Below are 12,490 nucleotides of genomic sequence, written 5' to 3' on the forward strand. Positions count from 1 at the left end.
GGGCCGTCAGCGACGGGCCCGCTACTGACAGCTGCGCATTTGCGGCTGCTCCGACCAGGAGATATGCTTTTATTAATGAGATTACATTTTTAAAAAAGCAAGCAAAAATTCGAATTGGAACCCTAGCACGTGAGCTCGAAAGTGCAGGGCCTTTTAGGGGGTATTTACCGCAGAGTGATTACAAACTAGGATGTGCTGGTGGATGGAATTACGAAAAGGCTCTTCTGGATGAAGATCCATGGATAAAGTATATCTAAGGAAAAGTGTCAACGCGTTCCCACCGTTTGCGTGCTCTTCCATAAATGCGAAGCAAGGAAAATTCCATATTGTTCCATATATCTACTAGTTGCTAGCGATGCCAGATTTCATTCCGCGATGTCCAGAAACAGAAGTGACAGACATTTTAGCGGCACGCATGTAGTTATTACTGATTATTGCTTTCCTTGCGTGCCGTGCGACGCTTGAAACGAGCTATCAGTAGCGTTTCTGGAACAGACGACATGCGCCAATGAATCGCCGTCGCACTTTCTCGCTACCGATAGGCCTAGACGGCACGAGCCTCTGCGGAGAGCGCATTTTGCCGTCGAGCCGACTTGCAGAACAGAAGCTGCGTCGGTACCGTGCACGGGGTCGTGGCTTACTCGGGACGCATGCGTGAGTGCCGTTTCTTCAGCGGAATAATTCTTGATCCATGGTTGCGACTTTGGCAGCCCCAATGTCAAGCTGCACATGTTCTGACGCGCCGGCGGTGCGATTGCCGGTGATAGACGCCCCCAAAACCGAGACTTTGGCGCAGGAGTGGAATCACTGGGAGGGGCAGCTTTTCATTGCCAGTAGCGTTGGCACCAAAAAGAATGGTTATCCTGTCTTTTCGTTGCTTAACGCCTGAGCACGCTGCGCCTTTTGGTGTGTATGTGTGGTTAGGCAGCATCTTGTAAAAGAGAGCGGCTTCGTCGAGGTTAAAAATGTCCTTGTCCGCGTACTCCTTTTGAAGCTCGGCGAGGCGTAGGTTGCGCCATGTGTTTGCAGCCTGTTTGTCGACAATGCCGCCTTCGCCGTGGATAGGCTTCGATGACACGTTATTTCGCTTCTTAAACCGCTTGAACCAGCCATTGCTGAAGCTGAAGTCCGCGTGACCCATCTGCAGTGCCAAAGCGTCTGCTTTTTCCATCATCATTTGGGTTGTCACGGGAAGATTGGCTGCTCGAACGTTTTGGAGCCACAACAGAAGTGCTGCTTCGACGTCCGGGAATTTGGACGCTCGAATGCGCTTCCGCTTGCTCGAAGCCTTCCAACACCTTTTGTTTGTTCTTAAGCACTCTCGAGAGGGTTGACAAAGGGATTGTGACGTCTTTGGCGATGCACGACTTGCTTCGACCTGCTTTTTCGACTTCTTTGATTAGCGCGACTTTTCGCTCCAACGTCAGAGATTTGCACTGCTTTGGGCAGGACATCTTGGTCGATATTCGGAAGCGTCCGTTGCACAGACCACTCACTACTCAGCAAAACTGAACTCAAGATGCGTCATGTGCAGATCGTAAGGAAAACAAAGAATACCAGCTCGTACATGCAAGGGCTAGGTTGCGTACTGACGGGCGCACGCTGGGAGAGTATTTCGGCAGCGCGTTGCAAAAGTCACTTGGTACACAGAGCTGCTTCGCACGCGGCGGTCGCGGTTGCCTAGGCGACGAAAACGCGGCCGCGGTGGCACTCCGACCGTCGTTGGGTTCTGCGGCAGTGCCATGTTTCCTTTTGTTATTACAACGTATTCAGTGGGCATTGCGATGACGCAGTAACTGCATGAGCTGCATGACTGCATGAGCTGCACGTCACAGCGCACAAATGCAACATTCAAGGGTAAAATTTAGCACAGCTTCAGTGACTTGGCGTCGCGAAGACTGATAAAGCTGCGGAGCTGGTGCCTTTTCCTTGGCTTTGGGGTGCCTTTTTTACTAAGTACTATTTTAGCTGTCGATACAGCGATGATAATATGACGCCGCTAAACGGTTCGTGAGCTCCTGCTTTGGCCACTTGCAAGCCAGGATCGGATTCCCTTTGTTGCTGGGTGGCCGAACGTCTCTTTTCCCAATGAGCTTTGTCGTACTGTTGCCGCGACACGCCTCACTCCCTCGAAACTCGAGGTCGGCCTGTCGTCGTTGGGCCCATGCTCTAGCAAATTCCCATCATCTTTTCCGCCGCGCCGCTTCTTCTCCCGAAGACAGAACCTTGTTCGTACTCGCCATACTCGTCGCCGAACGTCGTAATGCTCTGCGCCGACAGTGCATGCTTTTGTACTGCTTTGTTCACGCAGAATTTATTCTTGCAGCGACAACGAAATGAAGCAATGTTAGGGCTGCTAAATCAAGGTGTGCGGCCTAGAGGTAGGGGGCACTCTTGTAAGCTCAGTGCGAGCAGTTCGGCCGCATTAGGACACCACAATTAAAGCACAATATGCAACATGAACTGACGGTCGAATATCAACAACAAGCATGAAGATGTGCGTCTATCCTAGCCTCTCCTAACTCCATCGCACTGTATGTGTTTGTAGTCAGGGAACACCAAGCCCAGCTTTTTACTCTGCCGAAATGACATAACACTACAGCAGAAGGGGAGCGCATACTATCGATACGATGGCCAGAGCCACCGCGTCTACGTGTCTCGCTGGTCTCGCTCGCCTGGACAACGGCCAGACCCCGCCAACACCGCGCGTGCAGGCAGAGGGCAGCACAGCTGCACAGCAACGTGTACCTCGTGACTTCATCAACGCACTGTGGAAATACTCTCCCGTGCACGCTGCACACGCTGCCCAGTGCGCATAAGTCGCGCGCAGGTGCGCACACGTGATCACCCCCACAGTTGCTTGACAAGGCTGATAGGAAACGGCTGCGTCCGTGCGAATTTCAAATTCGCCCTTCACGACCGCGTTCGGCACGTATAGTAAGAGCTAAGCGTTCGCACGGAGCCCTCGTTTGCTGCTGGGAGTAGACTTTGCCTTCTGCCCTCCCGGTCAAGACTTCGAGATATCCGCTGTTCTCTCCGGAAAACGTTTCGAGATAAGAGGGGGCAAATACATAGCACCTATGGGAGGTTAATGCACAGCGAAAAAAAGTTTCGACTCAACCGAGATTTCGAGATATGCGAGTTCGAGTTAACGAGTGTTTACTGTATACAGTAAAACATGCATAAATGGAATTCGAAAAAAAAAGGGAATTAATTCGATAAATCCCAAATTTGATACAAAACTTTTAAAGGAATTACTATAACTTTGGTGCGAAAGTTGACTTGATGGGATTGCTTCACAATAATACAAGGAAGTCGGCTTCACGGCAATATGTGGGGATATCTTTTCTTTAGTTTTCATTTCTCCGCAGTTTGTAGGTAGGGGTGAGGGTTATATTCAGAGGCGAGTTATACGCCAGAAAATACAGTATCGATGTACACAGCGCATGAACATGTGCTGTGTACAACGCAGCAGTGCCATTGGAAGCCTCAAGTTTGCTTGGGCCCTAACGTTGGCATTGTTCTTCAATATAGTACTCAGTGCGCTTCTCGGGACACAGCGGTGACAACAGACTACTGTTCTCTGCCTTTAGCTTTGTTGATTAACACCAGCTTCGTGCAGAATGGCGGGCTCTTCCATTTCATGGCAGCGATTGCGTCAACAAAGGGAGCAAAGAATCGTCTAGATGCGAACGCCGACCTGGTGATCGCACGTGGCAGGGTCGCCGGGATCATGGGAGAAAGCACGTGATGGCAAGCGGTAGTTCCTACTCGCTTCACGTGGCACCCTCCTATATCCCACCGCTGGCTCTCCTAAATCTACGCAAAAAAGACTCCTCCCGCGAGGAAAAGGCAACTTTTTGGGGCATTGCATGCTGCCCGATGTTCAATATATAGTGTTCCGCCTACTTTAGTTCAAATAGCCATTGATTTTTCTTATGCATTGACATTAAAGCATCTTTTTGTTCAAGAGCAGTTCAATATAAAGAAAAATTTTAACAGTGCAAAAAAAAAAAATCACAAATGGACGAAGAGAGGCAGGTGTCGATACCGCACTTTTAATGTTTAGATTGACGATGAATTACCAACTCCCCCAAAGGCTCATGTTAGTTCAATGTAAAGGATTAATTTGAATTATCCAAATCTGAAATAGTTTGCTCTGACTGTATCAAAGTGATTCCCGTATTTCTGCGGGTTTCAGGTTGGTTGCCAATCATGAACTCTCTCTATTTTGCTGGACTATTCATCCATACCTTTGTTTTTCACATTTAGCCCTACTTTTTCATCTGAGGTCATTTTTCTGTAACTTGTCACCGTCACTGCTGATGTGGTCTGTAAATCGTCCTACGTTAAGCTTTATTCTTCCCAGCCTAGTCATCTGAACACTTCTTCTTGGCATTATAAGCCTGCAGTCAACGGCCTTGAAGAGACTCCTTGTATAATCCCTTCCTCTATTGCAATTATACTGCTTTTGTTGAGCAGAAGCAAAGTAGCTGTGGAATCTTTGTATATTCTGGCTAAAGTATTTATATCTGTTCCCATGGTGATGCTATGCTCCCAGGAGTGCTAATATCTCTAGTCAGTCAAATGCATCTTCACAGTCCATGGAAGCTATATAATGGGGTTTGTTGAATTGTCAATCACATGGCCGTGACCCGCTCTAGAGTATCCCTTCCTGAAGCTGGCTTGCTCTCTTGGTCCTATTCGAAATCCCCTTCGCAAATATTTTGTGCAGTGCTGAAAGTAAGCTAGTAATGGGTTGACAGTTATTCACATCTCCCTTTTTGTGTACTAATGAAATGTTGGCATTTTTCCAGCTCAGTGGCACCTTTGATGCTTTGGGCCATTGAGTGCTGAAAATTTCTTCCATATATATCCTCCATCTTTGGAACTTCAATGTCTTGTTCTACATTGCTTTTCACCAGAGGAAGGATAATTTATCTGTGAACTGCACAGTTCAGAATTGTTTTCTGCCATTTTTAGTATGCCATTGGAATTGCTGAAAATTTTGCCATGCTTATCTTTAAGCGCAGGCCACAAAAATGAGACATAACAATGATAGAACTAAAGCAGTAATACAGTGTAGACCGCTTATAACGTAAGTCACGGGAGTTGTAAAAATCCACGCTATAAGCGGTACTGCGTTATAACCAAAGCATGCTTTTTTCGGCCTTTGCCTATGCCAAAAGAGCAGCCCACCTTTCAAAAGCACTTTACTACACTTTTCACTCGTAGACACATTCAACATAATCACAACACAGCACGGAAACGAAGTTCTCAAGTCCGGCATCAACGGAAGAACGCCGTTATTTTCGTCTGGCGATGCTTGTGAACAGCGCTACGAACAATTTCGTCCTCCACAAAGCTTAAGCACTGAAGCGATTTCTTGCTCAAACTGTTCTTCGCGCAGTACGTTTTCACTTTTGCGCGGTATTCCAACGCGTCTTTGCACGAGAAATCTAGTTTTGGCGTCGGGTCAACCTCGTCTTCGCCGTCCGACTCGTCGTCCGTTGCAACCTCCGCACTACCGCGCACCGCTGCGACAATCACGTCATCTGTGCTCGCTTCCTCGGAGACAGAAAGCTCAGACTCCCCGGCATCGACAAATTCTTGGAAAGTGTCGGTGGCGGTTACAAAGTTGCTGTCAACGAGGCCGGACCACACGTCGTCAGTGTTGAGGGTCTCATCGGCGAGCGAAGTGTCGCTCTGCTCATCATCTTCCAGAGTCTCTGCATTGCGCCATTGCGCACGAAGCCTGCCCTCTTGAAACACTTGCTTATGGTATCGGCCTTTACCTGCCACCATGAAGCGACCACCATGTCAATTGCGCCCCTTAAGTTCACTTTAAGAGGCTGCTGCTGCTGCATGCTCAGCAAAACTCTCTCGCAAACTCTATGCGCTTTTTGTACAGCGCCTTTACGGTTGCGATGACACCCTGGTCGAGAGGTTGACTTTTTGCTGTCGTGTTGGCAGGCAAAAACTTTAGGTTGACGGCGGTCAATTTCGGCTTGACGTTGTGGACAGTGCAGTTGTCGCGGATAAGTATGACCCGTCGCTTCTCTGCCACCATATCCTCATCAAACTTGCAAAGCCAGCTGGTGAACAAATCCTGCATCATCCACGCATTTTTATTGGCTTTGTAGGTCACTGGCAGGCACTCTCGCTTTTTAAAGCAACGTGGCCTTGCCGATTTACCTATGACAAAGAGGCGGCGCTTGTCGCTCCCGTCCAAATTAGCGCAAAACAATACAGTTATGCGCTCCTTTGAGACCTTGCGGCTGGAGCAGGCCTCGCCTTTCAGCGCAAGCGTGCGGTTGAGCAAAAGGTTATAAAATAAGCCAGCTTCATCGGCATTATAAATGTCCCTGTCAGTATAGGTGGACAGCATACTCTTCAAGTTTAAGCGAAGCCAGACTTCGATAGACTCGTCGTCGACATCGCCGCTTTTTCCTCACACCACTTTGCAGCTGATGCCATGGCGATCTTTGAAACGCTGGATCCACCCGTTAAGTGGATTGAAGTCGTCGTGGCCTAAGAGACAGGGTTCGTACAGGTTCCACAAGGAGAAAATTAAAGGATATTCAAGGACTTTCAAGGCCCTAAAGGAGGATTTTCAAGGCCCTCTTCGAGAGGTAATTTTTTCCCCATGTCGAAGATCTTGAAACAGTGCTCTCAAAAGGTCTGACATTTATTGCACAAAGTAAAATACCTGTCACAATACAAATCTGCTTGTATTGCACGCAATAAAAAATAAATAGATATTGAAAGACGCAGGAAGACTTCACCAGGCAGGGCCAGCAACAGCGTTTATTCCGCGATGTCTGCCTCGGCTCAGAACAGCAACCAACCAACCCAATGGCGATGATGATGGTTATGTACAGGTGAGAACGATGAAGTACGATAAATGTGCTTACACTAATTTCTCCCCGTCTGCGAAGCGGCCAGCCTGGCCGCAACTCAAAGATCAGCTGAACGAGTAATGAAAGGCTTCATGCGTGACACGTGAACAATTTCTGTGCTGCGACCACGATGGTCAGTGACGGACTGAAGCGGGGTGACGAGATAGTTCACTGGGGAAGGTCGTCGTAGAACGGTGTATGGGCCAACGTACCGGTGAAGAAATTTCTCGCAGAGCCCTGACGCTCGAGTCGGGGTCCAACCTTATCTCCAGAATGAAATGTCACGTCGCGTCTTTTGCTATCGCAGCGACGTTTTCGTTCTTCTTGAGTGGCTTCCGTGTTGCGCCGAGCAATTTCACGGCATTGCGCGACTCGAGCTGCGAACTCTTGTGGTAGAGAAGTACTGGACGGAGCTGGACCAAAGAAGAATGCCGTGTCGAAGACTGGGGATGCAGATCGTCCATACACAAGGAAGAAAGAGCTGTAGCCGGTAGATCTTTGTGTCGCGGTATTATATGCGAAGGTGACAAATGGCAAAATATTGTCCCAGTTTTTGTGATCCGGACGTAGGTACATGGAGATCATGTCAGAGAGCGTTCGGTGAAAGCACTCAGTAAGACCGTTCGTCTGTGGGTGGTACGTAGAAGTGGTTTTATGCGTCGTTCTACAGGCCCGTAGGACTTCCTCAATGACGTGCGAAATGAAGGCTTTGCCCCGGTCACTCAGAAGAACGCGAGGAGCTCCATGGTGCAAGACGATGGACTGCAAGAAAAAGTCGGCGACTTCTGTAGCAGTACCGGACCGAAGAGACGCAGTCTCGGCGTATCTTGTCAAATGATCGACTGCAGTGACGATCCAACGGTGACCGTTAGACGTCAACGGCAAGAGACCATACAAGTCAATTCCGACAAATTCAAAAGGTGTTGTCGGACAGGGAAGAGGCTGCAGGAAACCGGCGGGTGGGGACGTGGACCGCTTACGGTGCTGACATGACGCGCACGAGCCCACGTATTTGGCTACCGACGTGGACAAGCCGGGCCAGAAACAGCGGTCAGGTGCAATCCAGTCGTGTCAGGTGCAGTCCATGTTTGTAGTCGTCATGGTGGAGCCACGTAGTCTGGAATTTGCTTTTTCCAGGCATTGCTTCACATATCCGCACATCACTTGCACCCCTTGCACTAACACGCAGACGGCACGCTCATTCCAAAAAGCGCTGGTAGCACATGGACACGACAACGTTAAAGCCCGCGCACAAACGCGGACGCCATGTTGAACTAGTTGGACAGAGACAATGGACATGCGATAGCGATGGGGCAACTGCGCTCGCAGCCGATACTACTTCCGCTAGCGCCGGTGGTGACGTTTTAAGTCACTGACACGACGTCTACAGTGAACGTTGCCTCCGAGACTCGCACCAAGTCCAATTTTGCCAGCTGCCTTAACGAGAGTTGGCTAAATAGGTATAAAAATTGGTACGGTTTCTTGGCTGAATTTCAGAACTCAAACAAAAGACAAAATTTCAGCAATGAAAACCGCTTTCATGATGACAAATACCAATTCAAGTTTAGCATTCAACAAATTCAAGGTTTTTCAAGGACTGCTCCGAAATTCAAGGTTTTTAAGGGCCTTGAAAACAGACTTTCAACTTTCAAGGGTATTCAAGGGTTTCAAGGACTTGTGCGCACCCTGAAGAGAGCTCCAAGAGACTTGGCCTTTTGTTGGAGCATGGGGCCACTTACTGGGATGCTCTGAGCCCTAACTTCGCGGAACCACCTGAACAGCGCTGCGTCCACGTCTTCATATTTCGACGTACGTATTCTCTTCCGTGACAGGGAAGACGAATCTTGCTGCAGTTGCTGCCGCAGTTTGTCCTTGTTCTTGTAGATGGTCGACACGATCGTGTCGGAAATGCCGTATTTCGCCGCCACCGACGCCTTCTTCAGCCCACTCTCGATGTCCCTAATAATGCATTCCTTAGTCTCCAGCGATAAGGCACGGCGTTTTTTCACGCCGCTTGAAGACGCCGCCGACGCCATGGCGACAGGAGCTTGACAACACACGTGCTCTGGGCTCTCAGACGCCAACTACGACACGGCGAAGCACACACAACAAATGCAAAGAGGCAAAAGAAGGAGGTCAAAGAAAAAAAAGTAAAAAAGTACGCCACCGCTTCTGTCCCGCACTCCGCGCAGCGCTCACCCGGATTGGACGCTGCCACGGTGACGAAAACATGCTCCCTCCTTCCAAGGTCTCCCCGTCTCCCTCACTACTGTACCCTCTCTTCTCCTCCGCAATGCTTGCCTTTTCGCGGCCGTCTCCACGTGCGCACCTGCGCGCTCCCGCCTGCTCCCGCTCCCCCTCCCAACGTGCCGGCGCGCCGGGAACGCCGCCGGCAAACCGTGCTCCGTTCACCGATTTTATGGTCGCGCGCCTAAAAAGTCCGCGCTATAACCAGTATTCTCCTTCGCGCGCCCACGCATTAAACGGTCGGCCTATACATTGAGTTCTATGGGCGCCATATCGGTGGTCAAAAAAACCCACATTATAACCGGTCCCGCGCTAAAAGCGGTTATGTATAAGTTGTCTGCACTGTACTGCAGCATTTGACATGAAAAACACTGCGTTCTGATTGTCGATGAAAGCACATGCTTAGTAGATCCCTTTGCAGATCTTGCATTGTAACAGATTAAAATGGCCTGCAGAATGCTATAAGATGATTTGCCCAGGACTAGTGGCAGCACTTACCTTGCAATTCTCACAGCATGGCCCTGCAGAACAGTTTGCTTCAACACGCAGTTTGCATGTGATTGGGTCACAGCAGGGGTCAGACTTCGCACACTCCTTGGATGACACAAAAAGATATTTTGAGGAAAAGACTCTACAGTAGTAATACGAAGAAATGGCAGGTTTCTAAATCCTTGTTTAACACTGTACCCAACATTGAATAACACTCGAGCACAGCAATGTGCCATAGAGACCCTATCTCACTTTCCGTCCATCGTATCCAAGGAGGTTAAAAAAAACTTCTGGAGTGGAGTTACAGCAGCACGATCGTCTCACCACGGAAGAACAGGGGCAGAAGGCACTCAAGAGCTCGACCTCGCCGTTCAGCTACGGGCCGTCCAGAGGGCCCGCGACGGCTCCTCCCCCGTAAGGGGGCTTTCCCAGTCGCCCCTCAGGACCACATCAAAGTTCATTGTCTGTCTGTCTGTGGAGGCGGTGCGCCACCACTGAAGCCGATGACCGCCATATTGCTCCAGGCCCAAAACGATTGGGTGGTCGCTTGGGCCCACGCGGAAGCTGGTGAATTTCTCCACTCCTTTGGTGACAAGTGAGTGTTGTGGGTGTCTCATTTGTTGGACTGCGATTCACTCGATAACCACTTTTACAATTTGTCGAAGATTGCCAAGCTGTACATAAAAAATGCTGGGCCTGCGAAAGTCACAGCGAAAACTGGAAGAGCGGCCTTTCTAGAGCCCGTTCTAAACTCTCTTGGGGAAACTAATACATGTACACTTGCAAGGTACCAACTACGCCGCGAATCATAATCTTTGAGAAGTAGGGAAGCATTCACTATGCCATTATTCGTCTTTCTGCTGATAAGCGAGGTAACCGGTACACATCTGTAAGGCATTATGTGAACTTTGTTGATGCTACATGTGCCTGATGACGATGAAGAATTATGGCTGAGTCTTTTGTAATGAGTTTGAAGCAATTAACGACCCAGTCACTCGTTGTGCAATTAGGATTGTGACGTTTGGTTGTTATTTTACTCTTCTGACATGCTATATACACATGTTAACGCGATTCCTTGCCCGACATGATGCCTGTATAGGATATTTTTGCAAAAGAGTTCCAGTCACCAGCGTGGCTCTGTGGTAGAATACTCGGCTGCAACGCAGAGGACCCGGGTTCAAATCCCAATCAAGCATTTTAATTTATTTCATTTTTTCTTGTTTCATGCGATAGTGGTTATGGACACAGGCAGCGGTGGACAACTACCCCACTGCCATTGTGATCTGCTAACAGCTTTCGCTGTAAAATCAGGCTTCACCACATTTCATGCGTGTTTTCATTAATGAGCATATCACATGTTTTCATATCGCATGTTTTCATTAATGAGCATATCAAAGAATATGGCTATCATTGTGAGATTGTCGAAGGCCTGTCGGATCACAAGGGTGTCGTAGTTGATTTTAACTTAACGACTGTACCTAACCTTCCTTTACACCAGACTGTTGTGAACTACGAGCATGCTGATGATAACTCCATAATCGAGATACTTGCATCCTCTTTTGATGAGTTTTTAAACAGCGCCAGTCCATTACCATGTCGATGTACTAGTGAACTGCTTTAATGAAATTGTTGGCCAGTTGTATTGCTAATTACATTCCAACAAAGTGTATAAAACGCAATCCCAAGCATCCTTGGTACACTCGCGATATTATACATCTGATTCGCCGTATCAGGCGTCTTCGCAAACATTCCAAACCTGGCAATCCAATAAAATCCTCTGTGTTACCTAAACTGAAAAGTAGTTTAAAATCTGCTATGTCAAGTGCGAAAAGCTTCTATTTTAATAATACTTTGTCGTCGTTCATGAAAGACAGGCCGTCAAAGTTTTGGAAAGCCATCAATCCCCCAAGTCAGAGCTGTCCTTCCTCATTTATTATTTCCGATAAACCATGCTCTGATAATCTCAGCATTTCTGAAGCATTTAATGACTATTTTAAATCAGTGTTCACACGTGATGATGGGCGTAGTCCCACATTTTTTACTAGCTCATCTCCACCACCTTTCCCAAGCATGCTAATTACTACTGCGGGCGTTCGTAACCTTGTACTCAAAATTGATACAACGAAAAGCGCCGGGCCAGATGGTATACCTAATATGTTTTTGAAACGTTATTCTGAATGGACCTCTCGGTATTTATCAGTCATTTTTTCAAAGTCTGTTGAGTCATCTACTGTCCCATTACTCTGGAAGTGCGCCAAGGTCGTTCCCATACATAAGGATGGCAATAAACAGGTGGTGTGCAACTATAGGCCAATTTCATTAATATCAACGTCCTGTAAACCTACTGGAACACATCATCTATAAATATATCGTCGAGTACTTGTCTGAACAGAATATTCTCTCACATGGCTTTCGTTCTGGTCTTTCGACGGTGACACAATTACTAGAATTCTCCCACGATATTGCATCCACACTCAATGCCCGAGGACAGCTTGATGCCATCTTCATTGACTATAGGAAAGCCTTTGATACAGTATGTCATAATAAGCTTCTCATTAAAATCAAGGAACTAATTCATGACACTAAACTTACAGACTGGATACAGGACTATCTGAGCTCAAGAACACAATTTGTTGCACTTAATCGTGCTCACTCATCTCAGGTCAGTGTTACATCCGGTGTACCACAAGGATCGGTACTGGGTCCATTACTCTTCATCATCTATATAAACGACGTCGTTAAAGTAACTGCTGGGACTTCTGTGAAATTGAGACTTTATGCCGATGACTGTGTCATATATTCTGATGTGGCTGGCACTCAAGATCAGTTGCAGTTAAATAAAGTTTTCGACCGTT

The 12,490-nt window shown here is 48.0% G+C and overlaps 2 protein-coding genes across 2 annotated transcripts in view; both read right to left on the bottom strand.

Annotated features, from left to right (window-relative positions):
- The window catches only part of LOC119388290 (protein SEC13 homolog), a 492,033-nt gene that overhangs the window by 310,883 nt on the left and 168,660 nt on the right, over window positions 1–12,490 (bottom strand).
- LOC119388291 (disintegrin and metalloproteinase domain-containing protein 11) overlaps window positions 1–12,490 on the bottom strand; it is a 483,088-nt gene that overhangs the window by 185,643 nt on the left and 284,955 nt on the right. Inside the window, exon 19 of the mRNA XM_049413903.1 lies at window positions 9,645–9,740. Within this exon, the coding sequence (XP_049269860.1) occupies window positions 9,645–9,740 (96 nt within the window). The remainder of the gene's footprint in view (window positions 1–9,644; window positions 9,741–12,490) is intronic.

This window comes from Rhipicephalus sanguineus, chromosome 3, assembly GCF_013339695.2.
Source record: "Rhipicephalus sanguineus isolate Rsan-2018 chromosome 3, BIME_Rsan_1.4, whole genome shotgun sequence".
Taxonomy (NCBI): Eukaryota; Metazoa; Arthropoda; class Arachnida; order Ixodida; family Ixodidae; genus Rhipicephalus; species Rhipicephalus sanguineus.